Here is a 20,864-nt window from a genome sequence, read left to right as displayed (position 1 = left end):
CCCTGGAGTCACTCTACCCTCTAATAGGCAGAAATACCCGAGAAAAGGGAAAGCAATTCATTACACCTTTCCCAGTTATCTTTTAACTACAGCTAGCATGCCCTTATCCTGTTCAACAGATTCCCTACTCACCTGAGGGTTTTCCCTGTATCAACCTGGTCCAGTTAGAGCCCATGCCAGAATAGCAAGGAGATAGAAGGGAAAGCGGCAGGGATTGGGAGAAGGTCCAGAGGGAGCACACGCCTTGTGTTCTCATCCTAAGATGTGCTGGGACCTCGGCAGTAGAACAACAGGAAGAGGGGAGTAAGCCATGACAGAACAAGGCCATGGCTGGGCTTAACCCACCAAGGGAGGGCCAGCAGATGAGTCCCCAATATCCAGAAGCAGGGCAAACTCCAGTCCCTCTAGATATCAGAGCAATCCAGGCTTGCAGGTGGGGAGGGAGAGGTAGAGAAGTGTTACCTTTGGTCAGGCATGAGGTGCCACCTCCCCCAGGTTGAAGAGACTTCAGCCACTGGACAAGGAAAAAAGACAATGGCCACCTCTCAGGGAGAGAGGACTCACTGGGACCAAGCAGGGTGTCAGGGCCCCAACCAAGCTACCTAAGGTTTATTACAAGGCCCAGTCCCAAAGAGAAACAAGATGGCAGAGGGAAGGCTGCAGCTCAGGGGCAGTCCCAGCAGGGGGCAAGAGCCAAGTCATTCGGGCACATGGAGGATGTAGGGTGGGGAGTGCAGGTTGGAGGTGTCCGTCACTGCACCTGCTGGGCTGACTGAGCCAGTCAGGGACACATACAGAAAGGAGGCACATTACAAAAAACACACCAAAAAAAATAGAGGGAAAGAAGCATCAGTGATAGAAAGGAAGATGTTGGAGAAAGATGGGAGCACAGGGCTCCACATTGAGCCCATAAAATGAAAACAAAGACAGAAGCCAGTGGCTTGGGATTCATCTAAAATGTGAAGATGCAGACACCTTTGGAGAATAGAGAAGACCTGGTGTGTCACTTTGCCTTTAATGGCGATATAAGCCTGTGGTTTTCCAGTCTTGGGATTCGCTCACCCACACAGAGAGATAATATATTTTGCCTCTATGACAAGAAAATTGAATCTAGCTTTCAGTCTAACTGATTTGAGGTGTAAGTGAAAAATAAGACTATGTTCCATCACCTTCAATCTTTCTCTTCGCTCCAAGATAGGTCCTATTATTTTCCTTTATTTTTTCGAGCATGAGAGAAGTGTTAATGGATAAGACATCAGTCTTTCACCTCTGAGATTTGGGAAAGCCTAGATTTTGTGTCTCAGCCACACCATGAAAGTCAAATTGCTTCTGGGGGTGGATATGCTGGAGGAGAGAGGAGATGTTTGAGGAGAGAGAAGAAATAACCCCCACGGATTCTGGGTCTACAACTGATGTTTGGAATGGCTCTGGATGAACTCGCACATGGCACTTACCACTTTTATTCTTATGGACCTCTTTAACTGGGACCAAAAAATAAGTGTAGAGCATATCTACTAATTAGGGCTCAAATAAGACACCCTCTGAGTCAAGAGGGATAAATGTGCTGACCTCCCCCATCCAGTGGCCACCCAAGTACTTTGGAGGGCTTCATTCACCAAACTGCAGGACAGTGCAGGGTGGGACCTTCAGACACTCAGAATGTACTGCCAGGTGTTCAGGAGGGGATAATTGGGTCAGATCTGAGCATTTCACAAACTTGGATAGGAGGATTTGGTTAACTACCACTTTGAATGCCCCCTGTGCTCCATGGGAACTTGGCATGTCATACCATTGCCAGGAGAAAGCCACTGGTCTGCCAAGTCCTTTGTTAGTGGTGTTCCGGTCCATGTGGTGCCCTTGTATCCCTCTACCTGGGGTCCAGATAAGGTCAAGCCCCTCAGACCCTGCCCTCACCCATGCCAAGAGCTTGAGATGGGAGTAAACTCTTCAGGGGCCCTCCCCAATTCCAGGTCTGAATTTCTAGGCAGACAGAAGGAAAGCACAGGCATTCTTCAAGAGCAATGCCGAGTGAAAAATCATGGCAGGTCCCTGAGAGTGTCACCCTTTTGCAAGGGGCACACGGTCACACACAAGTGTCCCCAGTTGTCTGCTATATCCAAGTGCATGCAACATAACAAGACCTCTCTGTTTTCCAGGCCAGCTAAACAAGGACGTGACCTATGCGCACTTCTACTCCTTCCTGAACTGTCTCCAGGTGAGCTCGCACTGACTTTTCCTAGGGCGCCCTCCCCATTACGGGCGCTGTAATCAAACTGTGTCCTCTTGATCCTCTGTAATCAAAGTGGCATTTTCCTGCTCTCAGGTCAGCCCCTGCCAGGGCTGGATGTCTTCCAACGAGACGCTCCGGACTCTCACTTCCCAGGTAGGACTGTCTCAGGCCCTTTGATTCCGTCTTTGATCGTTCTTGCCCTGCGTTTGCTGCAGTGTTTTCATGGGAGAGGGCATTTTGGCAGGGTGAGGGCCTCCAAGCTGGCAAATAAAAACATCAAACTGCCGGGTGCTGGAGGAGCCAAGAGAATATGAGGTGCCGTGTTTGTCTCTTTCTTCCTCACATTGGGTCTGTCACCTACATGTGTTTCTCAGTCACTGTCTGTGTGTATGTCTGTCTTTCTTGTATGCACACACGCGTGCACGCACACACACCCCTTTTAAAGCTGGTCCTGGGCATATTTGTAGAGGCAGAGAGAGGTGAGCAAGGTTAGGCTCTGAGTATGACCGGAGCTCTCCCGAGGTAAGTGAGGACCAGGTGCTGCGGAGCCTGCCTCTCTTCGCTGAGGGAACCCCTGATTCACGGGCCTCTTTCACAGATGCTGAATAATCTCTTTGTAAGATTCATTGAATTTTTTTTAAAAAACAAATGTATTTCGATTAAAAACAAAAACTTGGAGAATGTAAAAATGCACAAAGAACAATAACAAAAATCACCCAAAATCCCACCACTCAAAGTTAATATGTAGGGATGCCTTTCCAGTATTACTTTCACAGACAGATATTTTTAGGTTTTTGCCTACATAGTATCCGAATACACATATTGTTCCATGCCTTCCAGTGTTCATAAATTATTCCTCCACATCATAATTTTGTAATCATTTAGAGTATATAGCATGTGAATGTACCATGACTTATTTCCTCCCTTGGTGTTGGACATATAGGTTGTTTCCAATTTTTCCCTGTGATAAATAACATTATGATGAACCTTTGTATCTTTATATATAGGTGTATGTCTTTGTGTACCATGTCTATTTCCTTAAGACAAATTCCTAGGAAAGTGATTGGGTCAAAGAGTATGCCATGTTTAAGAATTTGATCCACATAGCCAAACTGCTCTCTAGAAAGGTTAAACAAATTGACATTCTCAATCACCTGTCCCATGGCAATATCTATATTGTCATGATTGTTCATCATTTCTTTGCCAATCCCGTGAGGGGGAAGTGATAATTTGCACTGATTTGGTTCCTAATGAATTTTAACGGTTTTGTATGTTCGTTGGCCATTTGTGCATGAGTAGAATTTAATGTGCAGAGCTGCTCTCTGCTGATGGCTCGGAGTGGGGGTGGAGACTATTGATGTCTTTGTTCTGCCTGAATTGTCTCACTAAAGTCAAAGTCTAGGCTTCATGGAATTCTCCCTCTTCCTTTGTATTCAGAGAGCAGAACAACTCTCCAATACACTGAAAAAAATTGCAACCAGGAAGAAATTTACAAACTTCAACCTTTTCTACATGGATTTTGACTTCCAAGGAAGTAAGTTTTGTTTGGTTTAGATGTTGACACAAGACGAAAGCAGCAGCTACGGTTTGGAACCCACCTGGGCAAGGCATTTATAAGTCAGCAGGCAGTAGATTGGGCAGGGCTGCTCCTGCTCATTCTGACACATTAATAGCGCTGAGTGTTAAAAAAAAAAAAAGAAAGAAAATGTGAGACTCTTTCTGGAAAGGTGGAAGCTTAGCATCATCTCCTTATTTCAACCTCATTTTAGAATCCCTGAAGCAATAGGATCAGTGACCAGTTGGAAACAGCTTTGGGCTGGGAGCCAACAAGTCAATGGAATCCCTAACTTATTCCTGCCAGTTTGATAATGCCCCGCTTACCTATGGGGTAAGGACGAGTGTGGCAGGAATGCAGGGTAAGATAGTGCCTTTCAGTGGGCACTGAGTTACCTAGGGACTCAGTAACAATGCAGATTCCCAGACCCCACATGATGAAACTAATCAGAGTTTCTAAGGGACCTCAGATTTGCCTGTGGCAAAGTGGACAACATATATCCCAGGTTTCTGGAAAGAACATTACTGTTTCTTTTCCCGCATTCTGTCCAAACAGTGGGGTCACTGATGAGGGGCAACACGAAAACAAGCATGATTACTGGACTACTGATTTATCCTTTACATCTTGACTCTGAAAAATTATTATTTGTTAACTCTAATCTTTCCAGTCTCATTTTCATTACTAAGCAATTGTTATACAAGAGAAAACCCTCCTGTTGATTGACTGCCAGCTGAGATGATGCTAATGAAAAGCTTCACAATGTATGCAAAGGATGGAAGATTTCTCACCCAGAGTTTATCATCTCTATCTCCCCACCACCAACACCGCACCCCCCAGCCCAAGCATCTGGGATGAAGCAGATGGCCGTCATGAATTATCAAATATTACGTTAGCTGACACGTTTTGCATTGCAGACTCTAGTACTTCAATTCTGAACATCTTTTCAACAAGACTCATCTCCCTAACTAGATTTCCTGCCTAGGTGACACATATTTCTCTCATGGGGAGAGACATTTTGATAAATAACCTCTCATTAAAATACAGAGTTAAAGATTCATTAATGAATTCCTCGTATAAACAAATGCACCACCAAGTGATTTTTGATCATGATCAACCTTGAATGTAGATAAAGTTATTAAAAATATAATAATGTCTAACATTCACATGGGACCTTTTTAATTTTCCAAAGTAATCTTTAGCTCTGTTATTTATTATCTTTGGGACTGTAGGCAATTCCCTGGACGTGTCTAAACTCTCCTTTCCAGACCTAGAAATGGGGATACCATATCTACATAACAAATCTTTATGATGATTATATGAAATAATGTGTAATCCTCCTAAATGCCGTGCCTGGTACATAGCCGGTACCCAGAAAAGAGTACCATTCCCTCGCATCCTTGCTACTCAATGCACGGTTCAGGATGAACAGCATCCACACCACCTGGAGGCTAGTTATAAACGCAGAACCCCAGGCCCCACTCCTAATTAGGACCTACCTGATCAGAATCAGCATTCTAACATAATTCACAGATGATCCATATGCACCTTCAAATTTAATAAATGGGGCTCTATAATTTTCCAAGAGTAAGAACTTAGTTATCAGATTTTTACTTGGTTCTACTGTGTGCTGTGTGGATCCTGAGAATATAGTTGCCAACAAAACAGAACAGTCCTTGTCTTCATAAAGGATATAGAGAGAAGCATGCATGGAATAAATGCAGTAAAAAGCAAAAAAAGTTTGGTTAAACTGAACTGGACCTTCTACATCAACATGGCAGTCAGTTACCTGACTAAGAAACCACCTGAGTATTTCTCCTTGCTTGGCAATTCTCATCAACAGTTTGAGGAATTTCCTGAGGTTTTGTAATTTCTTGACATTTATTAAAAATGCATGTGAAGATCCAGTTTTGGTACAGGGTCCTCTTCGCCTTCTCCTTATGAAGTTAGTGGGTACCCACTAGGGAAGACTTATGGGCACAGTGGGAGGGAGAGTGAAGGCAGAGGAAATGGTACCTGGGATCTGCCTCCATGAACATCTGATGCAGTGTCATGCATTTAACGTCTAGGTGCCACTGTGTACACTTCTGAAAGAGCTGGAATTTTTATCTAGTTTTCAAGAACTATGGTAATGGCTTAACTTATGCCCAAAGTTAGCCATGAAGGAAATTTCTATCTTGAAATTCTAGGATTTGCCAGAGTAGGCGGATCATCCACTCCCAGTTCCATCCCTATGGATAACCTTCCACACCTGGGCAGCTCATCATCCTGAAATCTGATCTACGTCATGTAGGTGCAATGAGCTCTTAGATAGAACTATGTTCCTATCCCAATTCAAACGCAGAATAGTGGTGTAACCTCAAGTAAATTAAATAACCACTCAGCTTTTGTGCAATGTAGCAAGAACTAAACCATAGGGTTTATGTAAGGATTGAGACAATGCTTGTAATGTAGTAAGGACTCAACTTCCCACCACTACCATCTGAAATCAATGTATGTAAAACATCTTCTACATTCTTCCAGGGTTTATGATAAATGGATAATAAATGTTTATTCTCTTTCAATGTCCAAACCACCTCCTATTGCCAATCATGCCTGTGGATCACTTTGAGTTCCTTAGAGGAAGCTCTGATGGAAATATATCTCATTATCAGGGCAGTTTCCTTCTATCAGAAATAAAACCCTATGGGTCAACTATTACACCTGCAGTCTTAATAGTCACATAAAAACCTCTCCTTTTATTTCAGTGCTATATTGGAGCTGACTATTGCCTCACAAATATCTTCATTTTTCATATGAGATTTACAATTTTACCCCCTGTGACAGAGCAAATGGCAGTTGAGGGTCCCTGTCCCTTGAGGGTAAGCACGAGACCTCTCTGTTCTCCAGTCTGACAGCCTCAGCCGAGCCCTGAAAGCTGATTGCTCATCTCCAAAGACTCTTTTTTGTCTCTTGCTGACTCATCCTCCAACTGGTTATGAACTAGACAGAAGCAGCAATTTTTCCTCCCTTCAGAAAATGCCAGCTCAAGCAGGTGATGTCTTTTTTCTTCGTCTGTACCGCATCTCCCAAACAGAGGAAGGAAAATGCCACTTGGCTGACAGGGCCATTTTCACACTGATAGTTTAAATACGCCACCAGCTGCCCTCCACTTCCAAGACAACTCAATCGGAGCAAACCCGGTTCTTAGCTCCCCCGCCATGTACATGTTTGTAAAAATAACCAGTGACTTCATGGTGCTGGCCAGAATGCAGATTTCGCTTTTTCAATACCTGCTAGTGTTGCTGTTCATCAAGGAGCTACCAAGTGTTCTATGAACCTTCTTCCATGGTTTCTATTGCATCTCTGAAAAGCTGGTCGTCAGCAGAGTTTCTTTGACTTTACAGATAAAGGAAATACAGTATACACCAAGAGATCGTTCATGATCATTCAAGAAGTTTAATTCAGGTCTTCTGAGGAACAAATAAGAATTCATTTCCTGTTTTGAATTATGGTCCCAGGTAGGAAGGAAACTGGCCAACTTACCATGCTACCCCTGCTTGAACGCTCCACTCTAAAATGAGCCAGGGAAGCAATAGAGACCACTGTCCGCTATTGCATTTATTCTAAGAAAGCAAAATTTCACCCTGAGATAAACAAACTAAAAAGGGTCACTCCATCTAGCACTAGTCGCAATTTGGTAAAACTTTCAACTCCTGCCTGTGAGTTACTGACTCTCCCTTTAAGTATTATAATACTGATGTCTGCAGATATGCAATGACTAGGAACCCTCGCAGACACAATCATGTGAGAAAATCTTGTTTTCCAGTGTGAATAGATTGATTGTAGCCTTGGTTATTTCTTTTGATACCTATGGGATTATTCTGTGTGACAAGTCAGTTCTTCTGAAGTCTGGACTCCCTTGTAGTGTCCCATCAATTGAGAGAGGGATGGGGGTTGTGGGCCAGGAACTTGTTTCCTGGCAGGGAGGACTACGTCATCACTGCCATCATTTAGAATTGCTGGAGTCCAGTGATAATAAAACGTGGGCCTCAACCACTGCCCCACCCTAGGGTATGCCCCTGATCCCTTGCAAAATGTGATGAGTAAATATCCCTTCTCTTTTCTTTATGCTTTTGTTCCTCAGTTTTCTTTTCGTAACCCCCAGATGACGAGATTGGTCAAGACACCAGGGGGAGTAGAAGAGAGTGATCATACCCTCTCACTTTGAAAAACATGCCAATGACTGAATTATGTCCATCTGTTCCATGGAGTATCATTTCTATCACCACCTCTCCCTCTCTCTAAGATCCATAGTTTTTAGTTTGGTAGTTAGTAATGCACATAAATTCAAATCAAAATGGAAATAGCCTAGACTAACATTAAGCTTAGGTGCCAAAATTGAATCACAATACAGGAAACTCAGGTATAAGCAAGTCTGACCTTTTCAATATCGGGCTCCTAGTAAACACTCTCGCAAGAAACACGATCTTGGCTTAAGCTGTGTTTCCTTAATAGGCTCAAACTTGCTTTCCACTGTCAATTTTCCAGATCTCTAGGTCGTTATAATTCTTTCCTGAATTTTCTCTTGGCCAGTGAAGACACAGGTTTAGATTTGGTTTGTCACTCAACCTTCTCTGCCAAAGTGTAGAGTGAAGGTGTAAGAGCTTCCTACCCCTGCTGGGTCAGAGGGGGTGTGGGTGGTCTGCGTCAGGTCCATGGCTTACTGCATATCTCTTTAATACAATCCTTGTGTCTTATTCTTCCAGCTCTTTCTGACTTTCAGCAGGCTCTGCCTGAGGTCTTGACTGGGCTCAATTCCCAAAAGTCTTTTTAGCACTGCCTGGGAATTTCTTAACATCCAATAGAGATTTTCTTTCATTCTTTCTTTTCTCTTTTTAACATTTGTATAGCATAAGGTGAAACGAAACTAAAAATAAAAGGAGAAGCAAGAGAAGGGACGAAAAGTTCATCGAAAACTTCAGTGAAGCAAAGGAACATAAGTAGAATGGAAGTGATGTCGCCTCTGAAGTCACGGAGGGGACTGGGAGGCTGATGTCTTACCTGTGCTGGACCTCTTCCCATCATGGTTGTTTTTTGTGCCAGAGAGCCTGTGGGACTGCAAGGTAGAGATGAGGCAAACACTACAAAAGAACACAGAGCATTGAGGGGCCTCAGTGGGGGTGATGTTGGCTCTGCATTAAAGAAACCCTTCCAAATGCCTGGTGCTCCATTAATGGTAACTTGGATGTTCGGATTGGAGGGGACTCAGATAGAGAATCAGCATAAGGTTAGAAAGTAGAAAAGCAGGACCTCCAAAAAAAGAGTGGAGAACTGGCCCATCCTCTCCCTGGCAAGGAGGAGAATGAGGAGCCTGAACCAAACATGGGTGAATGCACAGCAGCTGACCCAGGACTAGCAGGGATGGGCTGGAACAGCATCACACACCCAAGAAGGGCAGTCTGGGACCCACAGGAGCTTCAAAGTGTCAGGTCCAGAGGGAAAGGCGGAGCAGCCAGAATTGAACCTGAAGCAGATAATCTGATTCCAAGGTCATGCCTGAAAAAACAGTCACAACACCCAGGCAAACTGAAGATGAGCCAGGCAAGCTTCCCCGAGGTTCTGCCTGTTACAGGGTACCTGTGGCCAAGGGCAGAAAAGAAACTGCTGAAGTCTGCAAGCTGGTTCAGCATCACAAATAAGCCTTCTTAAGAGTTAGCATGGTTTAAGCATCTTTGCAGCTGTGAGCTTCCTATCAGAAAAGCAGATACACTCCATTCCTTCAGAGGGATACATCATTTACCAGCAGCAATTTCTCCCTTAGGCCTCCGTGTGGAGGACACAGTGGGCAATGTCCTCAGTTTGAGTTTCACGAGAAATGCAAAGGCCACGATCCAGGAGCTACTTCTTCTAAAATACTCCAATAAAACCCAGACACAAAATATAAAAGAGTGGCTCAATGGTGGCCATTCTGCCAGAGAGAAGCCAACAGGAATTGGTGATCCTGTGTGTAGGACTCCAAACCACCCGCGGGAATTTTTTCCTGAGCTCCAAGAAGGGCAGCAGCCCCTCTGGGGACAGGGATCGGGTAGCAAGTGGGGATGGCATGCTGTGATATTAGGACTAATTACAAAAGCAGCATATTATTGATTCAGCTCTGGGAAAACCAGCTTCTCTTGTGCAATCAAAGCCCACAATAGAATTTCTATTTCTTCCCTTGGGGCGAGAGGGGGGAAGGCAAAGAGGGCACAGAATCCTGCCCTTGAGTTTTTTGTGGGGTGAAGATGTGAGAATCTTAGCTGTGCCTGCACCCTTCTCTGGACACCAAAAAGTGAAGGCGTGGGCTACACTGGGAGCAGCAGGTTTCAGACTTTTCCCTCTGGAGGCTGTCTAGGGATCTGAAATTTCCTTGAGGGGTTCTTCTTGACTATATGATATTACAATGTAGAGTTAAATTGTGCTGTTGCCTTGGAGTCACTGACATTCTTGGTCTCTTCCCCCTGGTGAAGGACGGTTTTATTGCTTTTCCTCACTTTGGGGCTCATAATATTTTCTCTGAAGCCATGCTCACTCTAAATGTGATGTTGTGATAATTTTACGTAATTACATTTCTCGCAAACTGTATGATTTTTAATGGTGATTGCTTGACATATGCAGGCAGTGTCTGGAAATGGCAACCCATGAAAGGAGATGTTAACAAATGTTTAATTTTCCCACTGCTCCTGCCATACTGTCCTACTGGCCACTGAGAAGTGAGATGGACTTAACTCAGTGTTGAATATTTTAGAGCTCACCTTTCCTACCATCCTCCTTGCTACACAAACCGCATTCATCCAACACTCTCACATATTTTCGTCCTGAGTGAGAAAAAAAAAAAAAATCGCACAACGGGAATATCACTTCCACTCATGAAGCCCCCAGCCCGAGGTCACAGCTCAGAGGCAGCGGTGTCTGGGTAAGCGTCAGCCCAAGAGGGCAGTGGGCAGCCCTGACAGCATTTTTCACACGGTCCTTGCTCTTGGACAGTGAACGGTGCTTGTGGAAGCATGTCTCTAACCCTGTGGTTGTGTGTGTGCCCTGCAGTCATCAAGGAGTGGCAGAAGAGAGGCGGGCAGCCCTGGCAGCTTATTGAACCCGTGGATGGATTCCACCCCAACGAGGTAAGCGCAGTCATACGGTGGCTGCTGAAAGCTGTTAGGTCATTTTTTTAATATAATGATACATCCATGTGCTTACTTTTATCCTGTTTTATTCCAGAAATAATTTGAGGTAACATACCCACATGTGTAAGAGAGGAGATTCAATAAAAATAAAGTGCAAATCAGAGTAAAAGGAAAATAAGGTAGACATGATACCTGGCTTCCTGACCTAATGTCTACAATTCATAAAATGTTTGCAACGAGGTCCTGAGAAACTGCTGGTGAGAGCCTGCAGAATCAGCTCTGTGCTTCCTAGGTGCTGAGGCAAGAGGGGCATAAGTTGTGGCCTCCATAAGATAAAAAATAAATCAAATATTTAAACAAAAGAAACACAAAGATTCCTGGAAGTGAGAACTGTGAGAAATTTCTTCTATGGATCTTTCTAGAAAGTATGCTATATGAGAGGAGAGCAGTGTCCTTAGAAATATGCCGCAGTAAGAGCTGTTTCTTGTGTGGAATCCCAAGGTACGATTCTGGAAAGCAGCTCTACTCTGGCCTCTTCACAGAGCAAAGGGAGTTGGAGGGTGGACTCCGTCCCCTCCCGCCCTCCTATCCATTATCCTGACTTCAACCAGGGAAGCTCCACTTTTATCTCTTATACGTACTGGACTTGCTCATGATATTTCTTTATTAAAAAATAAATAAAAGAAGAAGTGGGGAGTAATTCTGCAACTTTTAAAATTTTGAAAGCAGGTCCTCTGCAGGAGGGATGGGCCATTTACCCTTAGGCAATCCTCCACAGCTGTAATCTTTCTGACCCAGCCTTTGGTAAGTCTGATGCAGCAGTGACAAGGGTCCAAATTTGAGGAGCACTCCTGGTGTGCTCCCCTGGTGGCCTTGATCTCGGTGGTCAGCCGGGCCACAGGGAGTGCTGGTCATTCCCCTCAGGATCCTGAATGGAACAGCAGCCCACTTTCCCTCAAGCTCTAGGATGAGTGAGTACCCATGGACAGTGCTAAGAATTGTCTGAAAGGAAAGCAAAAAGAATGGGGGCCGGCCTCATGGCCTAGGAGTTGAGTTCAGCATGCTCCACTTCAGTGACCCAGGTTCGCAGGTTCAGATCTTGGGTGCAGACCTACACCATTCCTCAGCCATGCTATGGTGGTGACCCACATATAAAGTGGAGGAAGGTTGACACAGATGTTAGCTCAGGGCTAATCTTTCTCAGCAAAAAAAAAACAAAGTAAAAAAAAAAAGGGTACCACTCCATCAACAGATGAGCAAAGAGTGGAGTCCCACAAGTGCTGGGTAAATTTTAAAGTGAGTATTAAATGCCCATCTCACTGTTGTAAATAACCAAAAAGATAAATCTAAGTAATGCACCTCAGAATATCTCACTTTCCTGTGTATCATTTGGATGAGTTGATCCAAGAGAAGTATTGCTTAGAATCTGGTTAAATATTAAAGCCTGGCCCCCCAAAAATGATGTCTGTGGTTTTAGAATAGTTAATGTGGAGACCTACTGTCTGGCAATGATTACGTAAGTAGTTCTTGTCATTCTTTTTACATAAGAGAATTTTACCCTTCTGGTTCTATAGAGAGTGGGGATATGAAGAGATTGTCAGACCGGGAGTAATTAGAAACAAACTAAAAAGAAGAGGATCAACGACAGCTAAGTTTTATCCCTGAGGACATATTTCTCTGGTCTATCAAAAGACTATCCTGTCCCTGACTCTTAAAATAACATTTTGATTCAAGGTCTGTCAAACTGGGCTCTATCTTGCACTCAGCTTTGCCCAAAACTGATTATTGAGAACAGAATCAAAAGCTGGATGGAAATCGGTATGTGCCATAATCTTATGTCATTCCTGAGAGATTTGTTCACATGATGGTAGTGCGTGATAGAGTGGGCAACAGTGTGGATCCACTACTAAAGTGGGTGACCATGACTAAAGCCTGTTTATCACGGATATAGAGCTGAACATCCAGATAGCAACTTGCCACCCAAAAATGTTTATTGAGTGCCTACCTCGTATCAAACACAGTGAGAATTCAAGAGTGAACAACAAACCTCCCCTGCCATTTAAGGAGATTATAGTATAGAGTGGGAGAATGACATGTAAACAGATAATTAAATATAAAGTGGCAAATGCTTCCAATTGTGCAACACAGACGCTATGGGAGCATTATGAGGGATGGGATGGGAGAGAGGGGTATTAGAAAAGGTTTTCAGAGAATGTAACTCAGAACTAAGACCATGAATTAGTCAAGCAAAGGGAAGAGAGGAGGGGTTGCAGAAAGTGTTTTGAGCACAGGAAACTGCATGAGCGAAGACCTGAATATGAAAAGGAAGCATGGCACATGGGAGAAAATAAAAGTGCTTCCATACGGCTGGGACATAGAGTATGAGAGTGAAGCTGAGAGAGAGGAATCAAGAGAAGTATTCAGGGACCAGATCCCACGAGGTCTGCACAGGGCTTGAACTTGACATTTTTCCTGTGGCAAATGAGGAGTCATTGAAGGTTTTTAAGCAAGAAAGAAAAATATCCAGACTTGTGTTCTGAAAAGATCCCTGTGGTAGCAACATGGAGAATGGTTTGGTGGAGGCCAGTCCAGAGAGACGGAGACCTGTTTGGAGGATGCTTCCGTGTGTGACAGGGTAATGGCCTGAACAAAGGTAGTAGCAGTGAGGAGAAAGAGAAAGGTTTGCTTTGGAGAGATTCAAACAGCTGAATCACCAGAACGTGGTCATTTATTGAATGTGAGAGTGAAAGAGAAAGAGATGCTAAGCATTACACGTCTTTTATGACTTGGGATATTGGATAGATAATTCCATTGCCCACTGAGGTAAAGAACACAGGGGACCTGGTGGAGTTTCAAGAGAAGCTTGACACAAGTTAGATTTAAGGAACCTACAAGATGTCCAAATGGGGGTGTCCTTTTGGCAGATAATATACAAGCTTAGAGCTCAAGAAGGGATCTGGGCTGGAGATACAGACGTGAGCACCATTAGGAAAGAGTTGTGACTTGAAACCTTTAAAAGGAGCCTCTGGAAGTCCCGGCACACTCCCCTCCAGATGATGTGCCTTACAGCACAGGCAGTGTTAATGGATCCTTCTAGACCATGGGATAGCTATGGGAGTCCACATCTTTTCCATCTTGAAAGAGCCAGATGGGCAAAGTTGGTTCTTAGGACCCCAACCTTATGGAGCAGACATAATACCAACCAAAGGAGCAGACTCAGATCTTTCTCGAGTGCCCCCCTTACATCTGAGCAAAAACAGCTGGCACTGGCCCCTCACTACCAAGGGGGGAGCAGGCTTTATGTTAGTGACCTATTTCTTCCTAAAACCCCTCTAGAAAAGCAGGAGGAGTATCTAACCACTATTGATTCAACTGCTCCAATTTTCTTAGGGAGATAAGTTTAATAGGTAAAAACATGGATTATGCAGAACAGTTCAAATTTATGATTGATACCTGATAATTTTGAGCCAAATTATATTCACCATCTCAACTCTTTGTTATATTTTAATGGAAAATAAACAAGCATAGAAAAACTCCCAGAATGACAGCTGCTTTACCTTTTCATCACACTCTCAAAATGTAGAACCAAAATTTAAGAGATATCTTCTTTGACATAAAAAGGGAAGTAGAAGGTTGTAATGCCTAACTTGCTGATTGACTGGATTTGTGGGTATGAGGGAGATGACTCACAGGGTTGGGCAACTAGATAAAGAGAAGTGAAAAATACCAAGTCAGGGAACTCGGAAAAAGGGGCAGACTTGAACAATCTGAATTTGGGGTGCCTGCACAATATCCATATGGAACTCTCCAAATGGCCATTAGATCAAACTAATTAGTTCTGATCTCAGGAGAGGGATCTGGCCTGGAGACACAGGTTTGGGAATCACCACTGAGGTGATTCTCACCACTGAGGTGATACCTCTGCCTCTGCTGTACGGCACGTCATCTGGAGGGGAGTGTGCCAGGACTTCCAGAGCCTCCTCTTAAAGGCTTCAGGTCACAACTCTATCCTGGTGGTGCTCACGTATGTATCTCCAGCCCAGATCCCTTCTTGAGCTCTAGGCTTGTATATTATCTGCCGAAAGGACATCCCCATTTGGACATCCTCTAGGCTCCTTAAATCCAACTTGTGTCAAGCTCCTCCTCAAACTTCACCCCATCCCCTGTGTTCTTTAACTCAGTGAGCAATGGAATCATCTATCCAATATCCCAAGTCACTAAGTCTAGTTGACAGCTGGAGACATTTGCAGGGATGAGATTGGCCCAAGAAGTCAAATTGTGAAGGAAAATAAATATCAAAGAGGATTAAGACTGAAAATGTGCTTTATCTATTGTTGCATACCAAATTACTTACAACAACACACATTTCTTCTCTCACAGTTTTTGTGGGCCAGGAATCCAGGCACAGCTTAGCTGGGTCTTCTGCTCCGCTGTCTCTCCCAAGTTGCAATCAATGTGTCTGCCAGGGCTGGATCTAATTGAAGGCTTGACTGGGGAAGAATCTGCCTCCATGCTCACATTTTTGTTGACAGAATTTAGTTCCTTGAGGCCTGTTGAACTGAGGGTCTCAGTTTCTAGCTAGTTGTTAGTAAGAGGTTACCCTTGGTTCCTTGCCATGTGGACCCCTCCAATATGGCAGCTTGCTTCATCAATGAGTGCAAGTCAAAAAGGGAACAGAGTCTGCCAGCAAGACAGAAGTCACGACTGTATGTAACCTAATCACAGAGTAACATCCCACCACCTTTGCCATATTCTAGGAGTTCAAAGCAAGTGATAGGTCCCACCACACTCAAAGGAGAGGGATTACACAGATGTGACTACCACAAGGTGGGAACCTTTCCCCATCACAGAAGGGTCCTCTGGAAAGAAGACCTCGGAGATCATTAGATTCCTCTAGTGAGAGCAGGTGTAGCAGAGAGTTGGGAATAGCAGTCAAACTGCTGGCAAAATGTAAAGAAAGTTTAGATAATGATATTGCAAAGACCCAAGACCAGATTTGTGGCCTATGGAAGCTGCAGCAATTCTACCTGTTCAAATGCCCACTTTTTAAAATCTTTGCAAAGTTAGGCATCTGAAGAGGCACTTAAAAGATCTCTGAGCCTAAAAATTGGACAGTAGTAAACAGAAAATTTTGAAAGAGCCACAGGCATACATCAAGTCCAGTTTCCTTGGCTGCTCCAAGACCACTGAGCTAAACATGCCTGACGCCTCCTGTCTTATCAGCTTTGCCCAACAAAGCTCTCTGCAAAACAACCTCCTCTCCTCTCCTAGTGCCCATAACAATTCAAACCATCCTCCTAAACTCTTCCTGCAGGCAGTAAGTTTTCCACGATGTCAATCCCCATCCCCTCTCTTGAGCCCTGCACCCTGTACAGTGCTGGAGGGAGACATAAGAGATGTAATCAATGGATTGGTTTTAAATAAGTTAATAGCCTCCAGCTCTTTATTTGTCTCAACATGTAAGCTCCTTGGACCCCAAGGTCTTGGGCACACTTGTGAACTTTCTCAAAAAAGGGAGTTCTCTGGCAGTGGAGACGGTGTAGAGGGAGGGCCTCTGGGCCAGGGAGCCCTCAGACAACAGTCACTTCAAGCTGGCCCTGCCCGCGCATCAGGGACCATGTCTGTTCAGTTTGCTTTATACACCAACTAGAAACAGTGGTTTTGGTGATGACGCTGAGTCAACACAGAGGAGCTGGAGCTGGGAATTGACATTTTTCCTTAAATGTGGGTACGTAAATCCATCTTACAACGTTATCATGTTGTCGGTTTACATGTTTAAAATTAATTGGGACCCAAAGTAACCAAGTCCAATAGACAGCGTTTCTGGGCAGATTCAGAGGCCACAGAGCCTTCCCGTGGTAAGGGCTTCCCTGCCAGCGTTTACAACACTCTTGCCAAGAGAGCCCGGAAGTGCTCTCCCTGCAGGAACGTAAATCCAAAGGGGATTCTTCACTTTGGTCTCATAGAGCCTCAGAGTTAAATTTAGCAAGGGTTCAACTGAGAAGGTATCAAGCCATGGTTAAGCTTTTGGCAAAATCTATATAATCTTGCTCCAAATTGCATTTATTCCTTAAAAATATTACAAAAAGGTAGTTACTATTTAGGTTTGATTTTATGTTGTCTTATTAAAGAGTTCTATTTTGTAGCAAAATGCATACAATTAACTTTCGAAGTGGGTTTGTGGAGGAATCCCAGATTATGTCCAGCTGTGACCACTACTGAGCTTCTGCTGTGTCCAGGTGTGTCTCATGAACTTGTGGGTGGACATGACAGAGTGTATTTGTTTGGAGGACCAGGGAGTCCCCTGGAGAACTCATCATAAGTACAAATATGATTAAGCAAAGAAATATGGCTCAATTTAAAAATTGTTATCAGAAAGGAGAGAAATTTTAAAAGCCATATGGTGGCTGCCACCGATCAAGAAACCCCACGAGGTCTCCATGGACTCATGCCTGAATCCTGGGGAGATCAGGGGCTGAAAGTACAAACTGAAAGAGCTTTTCACCAAAAACTTGTAGAAGACAATGGGTGTTAAGTTACCCTGATTTTTCACCCTTCTAAGAGAATTTGAAAGAGAAGCAAGAGGAGCCTTCACAGCCGACCAGTGACCACCATGTGGTTTTGGCACTGTGAGGGCTTCCAAGCAGCAGCAGCAGGCAGACAGGTGGGTGGCAAGGTCCCACAGAAGCCCTGGGCCTGCAGGGCTGCCTGTAGAAAAGCACCAGTGCCCATTAGACATGGACTCACCCGGAGGAAGGGCCACACCCACTAGAACTGGCAGTGGTGTCTGGACAAAAGCAGCACCATCCACATGGCAGCTATGTGGACTCTTTGCAGCTGGGGCCCTGCAAGAGCATCAGGCAGCTGAGCCAACTACCAGGAAGAGACACGGAAGGGTCTAACTCTGTTAACCAGAAAATCCCACTTCACCAGAACCCCCCCGATTGCTGGCATTCTGCTGCACCTGATTTCATTCCATGTATGTGTTCAGTGGGGTTAGTGAGTGAGGCAGCCTATGAATCCCTCCTGTGCTGTAGATGTGTACACTGCCAGGAGGAAGCTGTCTTGGTCCCCCGTCCTGAGGACAAATGCTGGGGAGCTGTGTGGCAAAATTTTCCATTGATGAAATAAATGAGCTTGCATCCATCTGATGGAATAGCATGCATGGAATAGAAACAATGATGTAGATCTACCTTTAGTGACACAGAGATATGTTTGTAATATAGAGCAAAGTAAATAAAAGCAGATTACAGATTGTGGGGGCAATTACTCAACTGTATGCATTTGTCAAGACTCATGGAACCAAAAAGTGTTAATTTTGCTGTATGTAAATTGTACTTCATAAAGAGCAGGTTATAAAATGATATTTACAGAGGGATCCAATTCGTGTGTGTGTGTCCATGTGCATCAGAAGGGCTCTACTCCCAATGTTAACAGCAGCTGTCTATTATATTTACACATGACTTTTATTCTGTTTTTCTCTTTTTAATTGTCTTTTTAAATTTTTCTCAAACGAATAGATATTGCTTTAATATTTTAAACTATGAATAGGGAAGCACAAAAGAATACTCAGTTCAAGGAACAGCTAACTTGAAGTAATGAGGGTGAAGGATGGCTGTGCGTCGCCCTGCACAGTGTGTCATGGGAGTTACACGAGGAGGGGGGTTATAAGAGAAGCCCCATAGAGCTCAGGAAACATTCGTCAAATGAATGAATGATTCTAGTGAGTCATTTTACCACAAGTCTCTAGATTAGTAATAACAATGCCACTCTCATTTTAGACCCGCTATCTTAGCAATGCACACTCATAAATATTTTAATCTCCATTAGAGTGATAGCCAACTAATTGCTTTCAAAGCAAACAGCTACCACATGCTCAGATCTGAGCTCTTGCATGTTAACTTTCCTCTTCTTACCCTCACCCCATCTCCTCCCTTAGTAACTTAGATTGGGAAATAAATGACCACAAATGCCTTGGTACCAGATAATTGTTAGGAAGACAGCTTAGGTTATCAAGTTGAAAGGCAGAAAACAAAAAAGGAGAATCAGTAATTTTCCACAGACCTGGCAGCAGCCTCTTTTGTTAAGAAATAGCAGGAAAAACAGCCCCCAGACCAGCCCCCTGTCTTTGAAGACACTGATTGCTCAGTGTGTGAGAGATCATCAGATCCGTCCCGAAAACCTGCCGCTTGACAGTCAGCCTCTGTGTGCGTGGGTGTGGGTGTATGCATATGCGTGTGTGTATGTGTGTGTGTGTGTGTGTCTATGATGTGGGGGCAGGGATTGTATATGGTATGTGCAGTATGATATGATACATGTGTAGTGCTGTGTTGTCAGGGCATGAGGGCATGAGGTGTGTGTATGTGGTATATGTGTATGTCGTGGGGCAGGTGGGGTATGTGTGGAGTGTGTGTGTGTGTGATGTATGTGCTATGTGTGTGTGTAGTGTGTGTGGTGGGGGCAGGTGGGGTGTGTGTGTGTTAGACAACACATGGAGAGCATTAAGATTACATTGTTGGATGGGTAGAATTGTGGGTCCGCCTCAGAAGGCTCAGGAACATATTAAAATGCTGGGAATAGTTCATGTAGTGTCTCAACCAGTTTTAGTTTCTTTTAAGAACTGCTAAAATCTCACACACAATTTAGACCCTGAAGGTCCTTTAGATCATTTACTCTAGTCCGCTCACTTTGCAAATGAGAGAACTGCAGACGGCGGAAGAGGGCTGCCCAACATCACCCAGGGAGCTGGCGGCACTGCCTATTGGAATGGTGAGCAGGACTGCCCTTTGGAGACCACGTCCCCGTGCCTCTGAGTAAAGTCGGGGACATCCTGAGCATCCACCCTGAACAGCATGTTCCCCTCTGAGGACTTCAGCAATCACATTTATTGTTCAGCGTTAGAAAACCCTGTGGAGATGTAGCCATCTGGGGCCTGAAGGCCTGGCCAGGCCCCATTTGCTAAATGAGGGCATTATCTGCAGAGGAAAACTCCTCATCAAAGGCATGTTAACAACAAGCCAGAGGATTGGACAACCAAGAATGGATCCTGCTAACATTGTGGGTAAAGGGAACCCAGAACAATGCAGCCAGAGCGTGGGCTTTAAGCTGGGAAAGCCAGAGACAGGTCTGTTGTGCACTAAGCCAGTGATTGCTCGCCCTGGCACTCCAGCCACACTCTCCACACTCACAGCCTCCTTCAGGGTCCCACCTCTACCAGGTGACCTGTCCAGGCTCCTCTCTCAGGCACCTGTCGTTCCCCACTGTGCCATTCTCTTCCACACCTCTGAGCCTTTGCACATGCTGTGTCCTCCACCATGTGCACTGTTTCCCACTTGATCCGTCTGGTGAACTCCTCCTTGAAAATCCAGCTCAGCCATCACCCTCTTCAGAGAGGACCTGGCCCTTCGCCCCACCCAGCAGAGTTGGCTCACTTTCCCCTTCCAGCCTCTCGCAGCCCTCACTATAGGTTTGGTGTTGTCAGTTTGGGTGTCTGCTTCCCTCACTAGATAGACTGGGGGTTCCTTACTCACCTCTTCATCTCCAAAACCAAAACCTTAGGCCCGTAATAAACGTTAGCTGTCCACAGATGAGTGACTGGCTTTCTGAGAAAGTGTATTTGTTATCTATTACTAAATAACAATTACCATAAATGTAGCAGCTTAAAACAATACACATTTATTATCTCACAGTTTCTGTGGGTCAAGAGCGCTGGCACAGTTTAACTGGGTCCTCTGCTTAGGGTCTCGCAAGGCTGAAATCCAGATGTGTCATCCAGGACATGTTCTTATCTGGAGACTCAGCTGGGGAAGAATTGCTTTCCAATTCACTTGGGTTGTTGGCAGAATTCATTCCCTTGTGGTTGTAGGTCTGAGGACCCAGCTTCTTGCTGGATGTCAGCTGGAGGCCACCCTCAGGCCCTTGCCATGTGGGCTTCCAGCAA

General features: G+C 44.5%; 1 protein-coding gene across 1 annotated transcript in view; it reads left to right on the top strand.

The window, feature by feature from the left end:
• Positions 1–20,864, top strand: part of AOAH (acyloxyacyl hydrolase) — a 180,420-nt gene that overhangs the window by 158,922 nt on the left and 634 nt on the right. Inside the window, exons 17-20 of the mRNA XM_070616264.1 lie at positions 2,157–2,215; positions 2,324–2,383; positions 3,668–3,764; positions 10,845–10,921. Coding sequence (XP_070472365.1) covers positions 2,157–2,215; positions 2,324–2,383; positions 3,668–3,764; positions 10,845–10,921 — 293 coding nt within the window. The remainder of the gene's footprint in view (positions 1–2,156; positions 2,216–2,323; positions 2,384–3,667; positions 3,765–10,844; positions 10,922–20,864) is intronic.

Source organism: Equus przewalskii, chromosome 4 (genome assembly GCF_037783145.1).
Source record: "Equus przewalskii isolate Varuska chromosome 4, EquPr2, whole genome shotgun sequence".
Classification (NCBI taxonomy): Eukaryota; Metazoa; Chordata; class Mammalia; order Perissodactyla; family Equidae; genus Equus; species Equus przewalskii.
Note: the sequence above shows the minus strand (reverse complement) of the source record. Positions and strands in the feature narration are given on the sequence as shown.